At 38.6% G+C, this 14,616-nt stretch overlaps 1 protein-coding gene across 1 annotated transcript in view; it reads right to left on the bottom strand.

Annotated features, from left to right (window-relative positions):
- Positions 1-14,616, bottom strand: part of GK5 (glycerol kinase 5) — a 66,614-nt gene that overhangs the window by 39,155 nt on the left and 12,843 nt on the right. The window contains exons 4-5 of the mRNA XM_003265331.4: positions 6,883-6,976; positions 632-763 (exon numbers count right to left, since the gene is read on the bottom strand). Of these exons, the coding sequence (XP_003265379.1) occupies positions 632-763; positions 6,883-6,976 (226 nt within the window). The remainder of the gene's footprint in view (positions 1-631; positions 764-6,882; positions 6,977-14,616) is intronic.

Genomic DNA, 14,616 nt, shown 5'->3' with positions numbered 1-14,616 from the left:
AATGCACATGAATAGAATAGACAATAAACTATGGTAAAATCATACATCGAACAGCAAATAGCAATGAATATATAAGCAAAGTAATTTAAACACAACATTGCTATATGTCAAAAACATAATGTTGAGCAAAAGGAGTCTGACACAAAAGAATTCCACTGACATAAATCAAAGATTTGGCTGGGCATGGTGGCTCACGCCTGTAATCCCAGCACTTTGGGAGGCTGAGGCAGATGGATCACCTGAGGTCAGGAGTTTGTGACCAACCTGGCCAACATGGTGAAACCTCGTCTCTACTAAAAATACAAAAAATTAGCCGGGCGTGGTGGCGGGCACCTGTAATCCCAGCTACTCGGGAGGCTGTGGCAGGAGAATCACTTGAACCTGGAAGCCGGAGATTGCAGTGAGCCAAGATCACGCCATTGCACTTCAGCCTGAGCAACAAGAGCAAAACTCTGTCTCAAAAAGAAAAGCAAAACAAACAAAAAAAACAAGATGCCACTTTGTCTTCCATTCCAATATGTGGTAGACACTTAATTTTCCCTCAAATAATCAAATTACTATCTTTATTCCTTTAATTTTTTCTTCCTCATAGTCTTTATATGGTTTCCACATACACACAGTATTTTCTTACCTCAGTCAGGTTCTGTAAAATCCAGACCAATCTCAAAGAAGTCTGCTGGGTTGTGAAAGTGAACAAACTGGCTGTAAAAAGTCGTTTACTTCTAGTGAAAAAGTGAAGCACTCGGCAAGAATTGTGAAATATCTATATTTTAAAAAACATATTTTAGGAAAATGCATTTAATAGTGTTTAAAATTTCTACATCAATTCTATATACATGCAAACAAACTCAATAATAAGTCATTTAACTACTTATAATGGTGTTTTCTGCGCTTAAGAAAATAAAAAACAGCAATATTATCCTAAATGGGCAGTCTGTATTCTAACATATGAAATGCAACACATCTAACTTTGGATTATTTTAGCAAATACCAGATGCTCAGGTACTTATTATAAACTTTTCTTAAAAAAACAACTATATTTTTACCTGTCTACCTATTTTTAACTATGATAGTGAAGGGAGAGAATCTAGAAGGAGGCTATATTTGTAGTATTCTTATTTCAGTGGGATATGTACACTTTAAGTTTATTGCAGGCCTCCCAGATAAATCTATACTATTTAGTAGAATAGCATTAATTCACTACTATTCCAATAGTAATAACATCTATGTAAAGTTATCAGCTAATCTTTGATTTTGAAGGCTCATAGTCCAAATATTTTCACATTAATCATAATCTTATATCTTAGCTTCAAGCTGCCTCTATGAATCAAAGACCTGAGAACTCTTAATACTAGACAATGAAGGATGAGCTCTTATTAGCTTTTTTTCTTTCCTATTAGAAATTAAGTTAGCACTAACACAGATAGAAATTTCCCTATACATTAAGTACTTAAAATCTGGTTGTATGATTTTATTTAATACTACCTATACTTATCTAATGATCGAAGATAAAACATAAGCAAAATCTTTAATTTACAAAAAGCCTTAGGTATACAGAAAACAAGCTTTGAGTTTTAAGGTCTTTAAGACATACTGGGAAAAAAAAAAAAAAAACCCTATCCTGCCACACACTACAGGGATGTAGATGGACACTTCAACTTGTGAAACTGATGTTTTACAAAACACTTATGAAGTATTGCCCACTTCTTGTTGAACTTACCCACTTTTGTTAAACCTACCTCACTCCCTAAAATAAATTTAAAGATGTTGGTTTATTTGTGAAAAATAGTAATATAAATTTTTTTTCTTTCATTTTTAATTGATAACACATCAATTAAGAAAATTTGTAGACTCAGTTATCTCTTTCAGTCTTGTCCTTTTAACTTCCTTCTCATCTTATTCAGTGCTCACACCTTCTTTATTTCTATATATACACACACACACACACACACGAACACATACACACACATATACATATGGTTTTTGGTTTTTTTGAGACAGAGTCTCACTCTGTTCCCCAGGCTTACATTTTTTTGCTTAGAGTGCTAGAGTGCAATGGCGCAATCTCAGCGCAATGCAACCTCCGCCTCCGAGGTTCAAGCAATTCTCCTCCCTTAGCCTCCCAAGTAGCTGGGATTACAGACGTGGACCACCACGCCTGGCTAATTTTTGTACTTTTAGTAGAGATGGGGTTTTACCATGTTGGCCAGGCTGGTCTCAAACTCCTGACTTCAGGTGATCCGCCCACCTTGGCCTCCCAAAGTCCTGGGATTACAGGCGTGAACCACCGCACCCGGTCATTTCTTTATATTTTACATGGCATATAGATTTTTCACATTATTTATTAAAACATAAGACTTTTTAAAAGTATTTAAAGTGACCACCCATAAGCCTTCTTCTGATTTGTTATAAGAAATAATTTAAACTAAAATGGGCAATTCCTCTTTATATACCCTACACTATTCTCATAAAAAATTAGATTTAGGACACTTCTGAGATCTTCCGTTAAAATGTAGATACCTCAGGATGGGTGGTGAGGTCATACAAAAATATTACAAGCTCTAATACCTGCACTTTTAGACAACATATAAACAATTAGCATCTTCATTCATATATCTAATGAGTATTTACTGAGTAACTTATAGCATACCAAAGACTGTTGCTAGGCCTTGTGAAAACAAATTGAACAATATGGGCAGAATCCTTGTCTTTTTAAAATTTACATTTTAGTGAGAAGACAAATAAGCAATCAAGTCAATAAATAAGATGATTTAAGAAGACATACTGTAAAATGAATCATTATTTAACATGCTACTAAGAAATGCATCCTGATTTCAGAGATGTTAAAATATAACTTATACATTGCTGATGGGAAAGTAAATGGTATAGTCACTCTTGAAAACAGTTTGGCAGTTTCTTACAAAAGAAAACATGCAATTACCATATGACCTTGAGGTTTTTATCCCAGAGAAATGAAAAATTACATTCACAGAAAATTCTATACAAAGAACGTTCATAAGAGCTTTATTTGTAATAGCCAAAAACTGGAATCAGCACAGATGTCCTTCGACAAGTGAATGGTTAAATAAACTGTGATACAGCTGTACTATTGAATACAACTCAGCAATAGAAAGGAACAAACTACTGATACAGGCAACAACTTGAATGAATCTCCAGGGAATTATACTAAGTGAAAAAAGCAAATCCCAAAAGGTTATATATTTAAAAGTATAATCCTATGTATATAACATTTTTCAAATTAGAACATTTTTTAAATGGAGGACAGATTAGTGGTTGCCGGGAGCTAGGAATGAGAGAGGGTAGGGAGGTGTATAGGAGAGTGGTAGATATAGTTATAAAAGAACAACACAAGAGATCTTTGCAGTGATGCAACTGTTCAGTATCTTGCATATGCTCCTGGATACATGAACCCACAGATAGGAAAAAATTGTATAGAACTTACATATATACACATACACACATACACATACACACACACACACACACACACACATACACACAAACACACAGACAAATATAAAGTAAAACTGGGGAAATCCTAATAAAATTTATGAATTGTATTAATGTCAATGTCCTGGTGGTGATGTTATACTACAGTTTTCAAAACTTTACCAGTGGGAGAAAGTGCAAAGAGTCTAAGGGATCTTTGTACTGTTTCTTACAACTGCATGTGAATCTATAATTATTTCCATTTAATTTTCAGTCTAAAAAATGTTTATCTAAGAATCTTTGAAATTTAGTAAGTACAATGAAGGAAACAAAGGGCAACATAAGAGACTGAGGGCAAGGGGGTTCCTTTAAGTAGGGTGGCAGGGAAGGGCTCCCAGATGTGCTACATGAGCTCGACCCTAAAAAGGATGAGAAGGATCCAGCCATGATGGCAGAGAGACCCTGTGCATGTACAATGGCCTTAAGGTAAGAAAGGGCTTGAGTGCTACAAGAACAAAAACAGGCTGAAAAAGATGGAGTTGCTAATCTTTAGCAATCTCAGGGAGAAAGAGGTCTAGGAGGTGGTCAGAAGTGTAGAAAGAGCCAAACCTTGGTAAGGAGTTGGGATTTTATGCTAAGAGCAAAGAGAAGAAAGCCTTAGCAATCATTAGGCAAGAATAAGAACAATAGTAAGAGGAAGACCGGGCATCTGGGGAGACTGGAGGAAAGCAACAGTGGCAAGAGATTGCAAACACACCTCAATTACTTCCCCATTTTGCTTCAGACTAGCCTTGGCCAAACTAATGACACTGGTGCCAGTTCTGGCAAAAACACTCTAAACATTTCCAAGGGCCACAATCAAACCATTAGCAACTGGAAAGGGATGACTGCAAAGTGGGGCTCCTTCACTGCCAGGACAGGCCCTAGAATTATGTATGCTAAACTGTGAAAGCCTGTGTTTGTGTAAATTTTTTTGCTAAGAGAAGCAAAACTTTGATCATGCGCATGTTCAGTATCAAGTAGACAAAAGTGCTTTAAATGCTCAATTTTGTGCTTGAGGTCACAGTTCTGCATTATGATTGGAAATTTGAGGCTAGGCATGGTGGTTCATATCTGTAATACCAGCATCTTGGGAGGCTGAGGTGGGCAGATCACGTGAGGCCAGGAGTTCAAGACCAACCTGACCAACATGATGAAACCCTGTCTCTACTAAAAACACAAAAATTAGCCAGGCGTGGCGGCATGCGCCTGTAATCCCAGCTACCCAGGAGGCTGAGGAAGGAGAATTGCTTGAACTCAGGAGGTGGAGGTTGCGACAGAGGGAGAGTCCATCTCAAAACAAACAAACAAAAAAAGATTTGAAATATGAGACATATTACGGAAGTAAATGTTTTCAAATCACAATTTTTCTTTTCAAACCACAATTTTTTTCAAAGCAATAAAAGTGTTAAACATCTCAATGACCAACTTAAAGAATGTTTAACTATTAAAAACTAAAACTATATATTAAGGTATAAAATTAGGAGGCCGGGCACGGTGGCTCACGCTTGTAATCCCAGCACTTTGGGAGGCCGAGGTGGGCGGATCCCGAGGTCAGGAGATCGAGACCACGGTGAAACCCCGTCTCTACTAAAAATACAAAAAATTAGCCGGGCGTGGTGGCGGGCGCCTGTAGTCCCAGCTACTCGGAGAGGCTGAGGGGGGAGAATGGCGTGAACCCGGGAGGCGGAGCTTGCAGTGAGCCGAGATTGCGCCACTGCACTCCAGCCTGGGCGACAGAGAGAGACTCCGTCTCAAAAAAAAAAAAAAAAAAAAAAAAAAAAAAGGTATAAAATTATAGATTATAAATTGCATAATTTAAAATTATACAATTGAGGGTTCATGACATTTCCTTATAACCACTTTTACTCCCTTAATTACTGTGTCCTTCTTGTCAACAGCACCTCTCACAAGTTATTGCAGCAAGGTACATTTTTCTATATTAAACTATCAAAAAGGAAAATCAATTCAGGTGAGATTATGGCAAAATTGTTTCACTCATGCATTGCTGTTATATTCTATAATATATTCACATTTGTTTTCATATTAAATTAATATCATCAAATACTTATCAAGTAAAACTGATGCTGTAGACAGTCCCCTGGGTGCCATCTGATACCAGTACACTAGCAGAGAAGGCATTTAACTGTGAGGCATTTTAAGTACTAAAATAATTAACATGGGCCAGGCGCGGTGACTCACGCATGTAATCCCAGCCCTTTGGGAGGCCAAGGCGGGCAGATCATCAGGTCAGGAGATCGAGACCATCCTGACTAACACAGTGAAACCCCATCTCTATAAAAAATAGAAAAAAATTAGCTGGGTGTGGTGGCATATGCTTGTAGTCCCAGCTACCTGGGAGGCGAGGCAGGACAATCACGTGAACCCAGGAGGCAGAGGTTGCAGTAAGCTGAGATTGCACCACTGCATTCCAGCTTGGGCGACAGAGCAAGACCCATCTCAACAAAAAATAATAAAATAAAATAGAATAATTAATATGGAATATTGATTATGACATAAAATACTGTAGGTCTGACACCACTCGAGGAGCTGGAAAACTGTTTTACCCTTTGACTCGGGAATCTCACACTCAGGAGTGAGGGCAATTTGAGACAAATAACAGAAGAACAGCTGATTTCATGATGTTGCTATTGTCACTGTCACCATCATCATTGTCATTTACTGATGCCTACTATGTATCAGGCATAATTTGGTATTGTTGGCTTTGAGACAGGATCTCACTGTGTCACCCAGACAGAGTGCCCTGGAGTGCAGTGGCAATCACTGCAGCCTCGAACTCCTGGGCTCAAACAATCCTCTCACCTCAGCCTACCAAGTAGCAGGGACTACAGGTCCACACCACCATGTTCCGCTAATTTTGCATTATTTGTAGAGATGAGGTCTTGCCATGTTGCCCAACCTGGTCTTGAACTTCTGGCCTCAAGCAGTCCCCCTGCCTCAGCCTTCCAAAGTGTTGAGATTACAGGCGCGAGCCATCACGCCTGTAATGATAAGAGCTTGTAACAGTCTGCTAGTTATCTATAATATCTCAATATCCATCCTGAGCTTTTATAAAAGATGAAATTTGGGTATTTCATTCATCTAGTCTGTATCTTTTCCATTTCTCAAGGACAGAAACACAAATTCTCACTAATATGTGAAACTCTGGTCCACCATCTCTTTAGAACTTCCTGAGGTAACAAGTACTGAAGTCTACCAGATACGCCTTTGATTGACTATTATTAAACTTCACTGGAATGGGGAGTGTGTGCATATGTCTTCTTAATGTCCTAAAACAAAATAGGTAGGAAATAATACAATTAAGTCTACAATTAAGAGACATTTACAGAAAAAAAAACCAATAATATCCAAATCACACAAGAAAAAGATTACCTTCATAAGAAGAGAATTATTCCAAGATTTTACAAGTTCAACAGCTCTTAAGTCTTGCCAACTTATAAAGTTGTGAAAATGATTTCCTGTTTTCCTAGAAAGAATAAAACAGTATTTTGAGACCCAGCATAAATCAGAGACTATGTTAAAGATGTGCCATAAGAGAAAATAAAATTAGAGGCCATACTGTAACTGCAAAGTATAATTTAGTTAGATGTGCCTTTTTGAATGATTTCTTGATTTTATAAGTTGAACACACTGCACAATTATGTGACATATAGTATGAAATGTATGTACTTCTAAAACCAAAACTAACTAAGGAAAAGGCCTTTGAGGACCTTCTCTATACACTTTAAAAGCAGGTTTTTTAAAAGCCAATGCTTTTCCCCTTTATTACACTTATCCTGATACACATAATCCAATAAAAACCTCCTGACCTACAAAAGAGCTGAAATATTGCCTGAGCCTAGTTCTACATCTGTTAACTTTAGGATTGGCTTAGCCATTGGCAACCTAACATGCTTACCAAAATCTCTCCAATAAATAGAAATTCAACAAACCTTGGGTCAATACTACAATAAAAGTACAGAGCTAAGAAATACAGAAGTAAAAAAAAAAAAAAAAATCCTTTTTCCTTTGAGGCTCCTGCAAATCAACCACTGGCATCTACTAATCAACATCCAAGTCAAGCTTGCTTTCTGCCCCAACTCCAGGCCTCCTCCTGTGTGACTTGAACCATGTTCAATTGCTAAGATTCATTCTCTACTCTACTTAAGCATTCCACACCCATGGTCATATCCTCACCTTTACATGGTCTACCACTCAAAATCTAATGCTCCATTATTAGTCAGCACATAGGAAGAAAAGTTTTCAGTTTTCTCAATCTCACTCCTTAAATACCTGGCCTTCCAACTCACTGCAACCTTTAATCCCTCAAACATTCCCTTTTCTTCTGACCAACCACTCCTAACTTTGGTTACTTTCCCCGATCTCATGGTCTATTACTTTAACAGCTTGCCACTGCACTCTCTAATACTTAACTTAAAAAAAAATTGTGGCAAAATATACATAATATGAGGTTTACCATTTTACCTATTTTATATATACAATTCAGTGGCAGTAAGTACATTCACAACGTTGTGCAACCATCACAACTGTTTCTAAAACTCTCATCACCCCAAACAGAAGCTCTGTAACAATCAGGAAATCATTCCCCATTCCTTCCTCACCCCATCCCTTATAGCCCCTATTCTATTTTCAGTGTCTATACATTTGCCTATTCCAGGTATATCATATATAAGTAGAATTATACAATATTTGTTCTTTTATATTTGGCTTACTTCACTTAGTATAATATAACTTAGTTTTCTAGATTGATCCATGTTGTAGCATGTATCAGAAATTTGTTCCGTTTTATGGCTGAACAATATTTCACTGTATTTATATACTATATACCGTTTATCAATTCATCTGTTGGTACACACTTGGGTTGTTTGTACCCTTTGGCTATCATGATTACTGCTGCTTTAATATTGGTGTGAAGTATCTGTTTGAGTCTTTGTTTTCAATTTTTTTAGGTATATACCTAGAAGTGGAACTGCTGGGTCATATAGTAATTCTATGTTTAACTTTTTGAGGAACTGGCAAAGTGTTTTCCATAGTCATTGCACCATTTTACATTTCTACCAGCAATGTATGAGGGTTCCAATTTTTCCAAATCCTCACCAACACTTGTTATCTTCCTTTTTTAAAAATTATGACCATTCTAGTGGGTGTGAAGTGGTATCTCATTATAGTTTTAATTTGCAATTCCCTAATTACTAATAACATTGAGCATCTTTGGGTGTGCTTATTGACCATCTGTATATTACTCAAGTCCTTTGTCCATTTATGTACTGCGTTGTTGCTTTCTTGTTGTTCAATTAGGAATTCTTTACATGTTCTAGATATTAATCCCTTACTAGGGATTAGGGATTAATATGTTACATGCTTCGAGGTTACAATTTGCAAATATTTTCTCCCCTTCCATGAGTTGTTTTAGACGATATCTCTGAGGGATTATCTAATCTCAACCCCATTCAATGGCTAAAATCTTTGGGAGGATCCACTATCGTTAATTTTGTTCTGTGTATAATTTGTGCTATTGGTTTACTGTTCATGTGCAAAATTGGAAAAAATATTCTTCAATCCAATCATGATCAGCCCCAAGCTATGATTGCTATGGTTCATTTAAATCAGAGAAAAGGGGGAGATGTAGGGAGACCCCCTGAAACTATGGCTACAGAATAAAAGATGAAATGCTCCTGATTATTGTAAATACAAAATTGCATGCAGGATTGTGTAAAGACAATGCCAGGTTGGACTGCCAGAATGAGCCAACAGCGTGTGATGTGCTTCCCCCTGCAGAGAGCCTATGAATGGACGTGCAGTCAGGGAGGTTTCACATCACCAAGATTCCTATCCCAGAAAAGCAGATGTTCATAGCTCTGGGAATGGAATGCAACCCTTGTGGAGAGCCTATAAAGGGATGCATGGGGGGGTGTCTCTCCATATGGATAAGATAGGGCTATAAATGCCCTCATCTTGCCATGGCTCTTCTAGGCCTCTTTAGGGTTAAGACATACTCCCTTCTGAGAATTTCTGGTCTAACCGGTTGTCTAGCTTCACATCCTGTTTCCATGGATTGTTTGTAACCAGCTTTTGTTGCAATTGTTACTGCTGATTAATATCTTGCTAATCATAGGTTATGGAAAGATTGTGTTTCTGTTTTAAGGCTCTGTTAGAAATTACTGATGCACACACTATATTGTAAATTCTTATCTCTGTATACTGTACTTATACATACAAATGTACTGTATTTCTACATACAAATGTTATGTTAAAGAATTACTTCATCCCCACGTGACCATCTCACCTCATAATCAAGTGACCCTAAATCTCTCACTAACCTACCCCCGCCCTCACTGAACTTAATAATAAATGCTGGTATATCCAGTGCATTGTTGGCACTGCGGGACCAGAAGGCAGTGACCCCCCTGGACCCAGCTTTCACTATCTTGTGTGTGTCTATTATTTCTCAACCTGCTGATCCGCCTAAGAACAAAGAGAGAGCCCCATTGCATTGTGGGCTGCTGGCCAGATCCTGCAATATTCACTCTGTTAATAGGGTCCTGTTTGTCACCTTTAAAATGGAAATCGCAACATTTACCTAGATCATGAGCAGGTTACTTCTTTTCCCTTTAGAGATCCAAATGGTCACCATTATCATGAGTACAAATCAGAGGAGTGATTTCCTACTGTTTTAGTCCTCAATCTTGGATGAAATTACAAACCAAACCTACCAAGATGCACACCTTCCATGTTACATGCTGCAGGTGGTTTTCTGAAGCCTCACTGCATATTAGATATCAATGTCTAAATTTTTTCAGACATTTTTAAAATGCAAATTGCACATTATGTCAAACTAATTTTAACATAGCTTACTTATTATTTATAATTAAATTTAGGGTAATTTTTCTACTTTGGAGAGTTCCAACCAATAGTTAAAAAAATTGAAAAATTAGTAATCATAAACAAATGAAAAAATAAATGTCATTTGATACATAAAGTCCAATTTATCTACTTTTTATTTTGTTAACTGCTTTTGATGTCATTTAAGGAATCACTGCCAAATCCAAAGTCATGATGATTTTCTCCTGTTTTCTTCTAAGAGTTTTTAGTTTATAGTTTAAGCTTTTAAATTTAGGTCTTTGATGCATTTTGGGATTCATTTTTGTATATGGTATTAGGTAAGGGTCCAATTTAATTCTTTTGCATGTGAATGTTCAGTTTTCCCAGCACCATCTGTTGAAAAAACTATTCTTGTTCCACTGGCTGGTCTTAGCACCTTTGTCAAAGATCAGATTGTGTTTGATAAAGATAAAATCTATTGATATATAATTCTTCAGAGCCATTCTACAACAGCACATACTTATACACTTAAATCTGATGTTCAATCACTGGTTTCAGCAAAAATTTATAAGGCAATTTGTACCAGGAGTTGGGTACAAGCTATGAACAGAGACACACAGCACTTTTGCCCTGATGACTGTACTTTCTACCAGGGAATTTAAACAAATAATCAATTACTCAGTTGCTCACTTACAGCCGGAATACGCCCTATAAAGGATAAATAGAGGCCGGGCGCGGTGGCTCACGCCTGTAATCCCAGCACTTTGGGAGGCCGAGGCAGGTGGATCACGAGGCCAGGAGATCGAGACCATCCTGGCTAACATGGTGAAATCCCGTCTCTACTAAAAATACAAAAAATTAGCCGAGCGCGGTGGCAGGTGCCTGTAGTCCCAGCTCCTCGGGAGGCTGAGGCAGGAGAATGGCGTGAACCTGGGAGGCGGAGCTTGCAGTGAGCCGAGATCGCACCACTGCACTCCAGCCTGGGCGAAACAGCAAGACTCTGTCTCAAAAAAAAAAAAAAATGATAGAGGTGCCATGAGAGTATTTAACAGATGGCCCCTGTGCGGTGGTCAGGGAAGGCTTGAGAAATGACAATGGATCTCAGCTCTGAAGGATAAGAAGGAATCAGAAGTATGAACATTCCCAACAAAATGTGCTATATGTTCAAAGGTCCTAGAGCAAGATGAAGCATGTCTTAGAGGAACTGAATGGCTAGTGTGGCTGAAAAGCAATGAGGGGGAGAGACAAAATCACAAGATCAAAGTGGCATCATTAATTTATAACATAGAACACGACAATCTACAATACTGATTTTTCAAGTAATAGCATATATTCCAATATTCACTCAGCACTGACTTGGGTTTATTTTATCTCTATCAACAAAAAAAGGAGAAATGAAGGAAAAGTGTAAATGGCAATATTATAAATTAATTGTCTTAAACCCTTCTAACACTTTACACCATTCTGTGGCTCTTAATATATTTTAAGTCATAAGTAGTTGGTAAGACTCATTAATGTAAGTATCAAATACTACAATAAAAATCTATTTTGTTCAATGGGAATATAGAGTAATTTGTGTACCTATATAATGAGATTGTAAATTAGGGCTGGTATTCTTATTCATCTGTATACGCAGTGCAGCCCCCAGCACGGTGCATTACTCCCTGTGAACCCTCAAATAGTTATGAGTGAATCCCGGCTCCCGTGACTCACAGTTTGTGTTGCTAATTGGCACACACCCTGATCTGAAGTTAGCTAGCAGAAATCTCCCAAGAGACAGTGACTAAAGAAACAAAACAGCTCGTGATTTTTTTTTTTTTAGAACAAAAGGAATTTAAAAGAACCAAAATGGAAGTGATATCAGTTAGAATTATTTTAGAAAGCAGGCTAAACACACCACTTTTTGAATATATTGGAAAAAAGGCTTAACCTGAAGAACATGAAGAAAGCTCAAAGACTGAAAAAAGTTAGTAAGTTTCCTGGTCCCTAACAGGGGGATGGGGGAGAGATAAGGAGAAAAACAAAAAGAAAGTTCAAAGTTTTAGACCTCCTGACAGCAACTGTGAAGAAAATAATGTTTCTACGGCCATGAGGACAGAAATGCACCATGGATGCAGGAGGGAAAAAACAACAAGCTGGGAGGAGGAGCTGCTGGCCAGAACTGGAACGAACAATAGGTTTTTCCACAGGGTCTAGTCTGTCTCTCCTTTTCTCTCACAAATGAACAAGAAGTGCTTCTGGCTGGCCCTGTGTTGTACCCATTTGTGCTGTGTCCCGGCTGTTTGCTAGGGCTCTTGTGGAATCTGTCAGCATCATACACCACATTGGCTCCCTGGGGCCCAATGAGCAGAATAGGCTCCGCTCCATTATTTTAATGTAAAAGAAGCACAAAGCCTTTCAGTCTTTTTTCAAAAAATATCCACTATTTCAGTTTCTACAAGCAAAGAATGTTCCCAAAACTCATGAAAGAATACAAACATTTCAAAAAAGAAAAAAGGACAGCCAAGATAAAAAACTCAGAATGAATTGCTTTAGGAAGAAGTCTTATCCCTCTACACCACCACCACGACCAGTAAGGAGAGTGAACGGTCTTGAAATCTAACTCTTCTACTCCTTCTGACGGTGATGTATAGTCCTAGTATCAGACAACAACTCTGCTTCCTAATATTCTGACCTTACTGTCATGAGTGATATGGTAGCCAGGTCCTGATGAAAGCAATCACTGGGGCCAATGGCCAAGTGAATGTGACACATCCAATCAGTTCTTTCCCTGAGAATACTCCTCCCTCCACTTTCATCCATCCACTTCCCAGATTAGTGTCGGTCCTGCTTTGCTGGCTTTTTCTTCCCTGACTCACTTTAAATTTGGTGGGAGGGGGGACCCACAGTCCAAATCCTTAGCTTGCTTTTCTTTTCTCCACATAATCTCTACCAGAGAACACATCTATTTTTTGAGACTTCATCTACACCAATGGTTCCAAATTGGGGATGTCCCCAGGGGACACTTAGCAATGTTTTGAGACATTTGTGGTTGGTACAAATGGTGGTGAGGTGGGCTGGGGTGCTACTGACATCTAGTGGGTAGAGGCCAGGGATGCTGCTAAACAGCTGCAACACCACAGGACGGTCCCCACAACAAATTATTCAGCTCAAAATGTCAACAGTGTCACTAAGATTAGATACCTTATCTGTACAGGTAAGTTTAATTCATCTGACAATATACTACTATTTAAGATTTAAGATTTGCCATAACCAAGGCCAGTGCTGGGGAGTGGAGTAAGCACAGAGGAACTGCAGATGTAGGCATCAATCTGAGATGCATCATGCCCTGAAAAAAAAGATTACTGGGCCGAGCATGGTGGCTTACGCCTGTAATCCCAGCGCCTTGGGACGCCAAGGCAGGCAGATCACTTGAGGCTCAGAGTTCAAGACCAGCCTAGGCAACACAGTGAGACTCCATCTCTATAAAAATTTTAAAAATTAGCCAGCCATAGTGTGGTACACACCTATAGTCCTAGCTACTTGGGAGGCTGATGTGGGAGGATCCCTTGAGCCCAGGAGTTCGAGGCTGCAGTGAGCTATGATCGTGCCACTGCACTCTAGCCTGGGTAGCAAAGTGAAGACCTCGTCCCCCAAAAATGAAAATAAAAAGAACCTATCTGACGGAGATGTGCTATGCCTCAGTCCAAATTAAACCAATGTTCTAGTCACCTCTGAGATATCTCCACATTCACATGTCCAAAACCAAACATTTTATCATTTTTCCTTCCACCTACTCTCACTACTACCCAGCCCATTCCTCCTTATATTCTCTATGATTTATATCATACAGCCCAAACATCAAGGCCAGCAGTATTGGTAAATTCGAATCTCTTCTTCTTGCCTAATACTGAATTAGAAGCCAAGTCCTTGTGAATTCACCCTAATTATATTTTTCAGATTCATCTTTTCCCCCTCTGCTCACTTTTCTTTCCCACTGCCCAAGCTTAAGATGTCCTTTGGAGCCTAATGCTTTAACAAAGACACATTTTACAGTGGTGTGTGTGGGTACGTGGGCGGGGGGATTTGGGGGGAGGGAATGTGAGTGTGTGTTTAAACCAAGAGACAGAGAAATACATGCTAGCTGGGGGAGGTGGCCGAGGTGGAAGAATTGCTTGAGCCAAGGAATTCGAGACCAGCTTGGCAATATGGTGAAACCCTGTCTCTATAAAAAATACAAAAAAACTAGCCAGGCATAGTGGAGTGCACTTGTAGTCCCAGCTACTCGGGAGGCTAAGGCAGGAG

Source organism: Nomascus leucogenys, chromosome 8, assembly GCF_006542625.1.
Source record: "Nomascus leucogenys isolate Asia chromosome 8, Asia_NLE_v1, whole genome shotgun sequence".
Classification (NCBI taxonomy): Eukaryota; Metazoa; Chordata; class Mammalia; order Primates; family Hylobatidae; genus Nomascus; species Nomascus leucogenys.
Note: the sequence above shows the minus strand (reverse complement) of the source record. Positions and strands in the feature narration are given on the sequence as shown.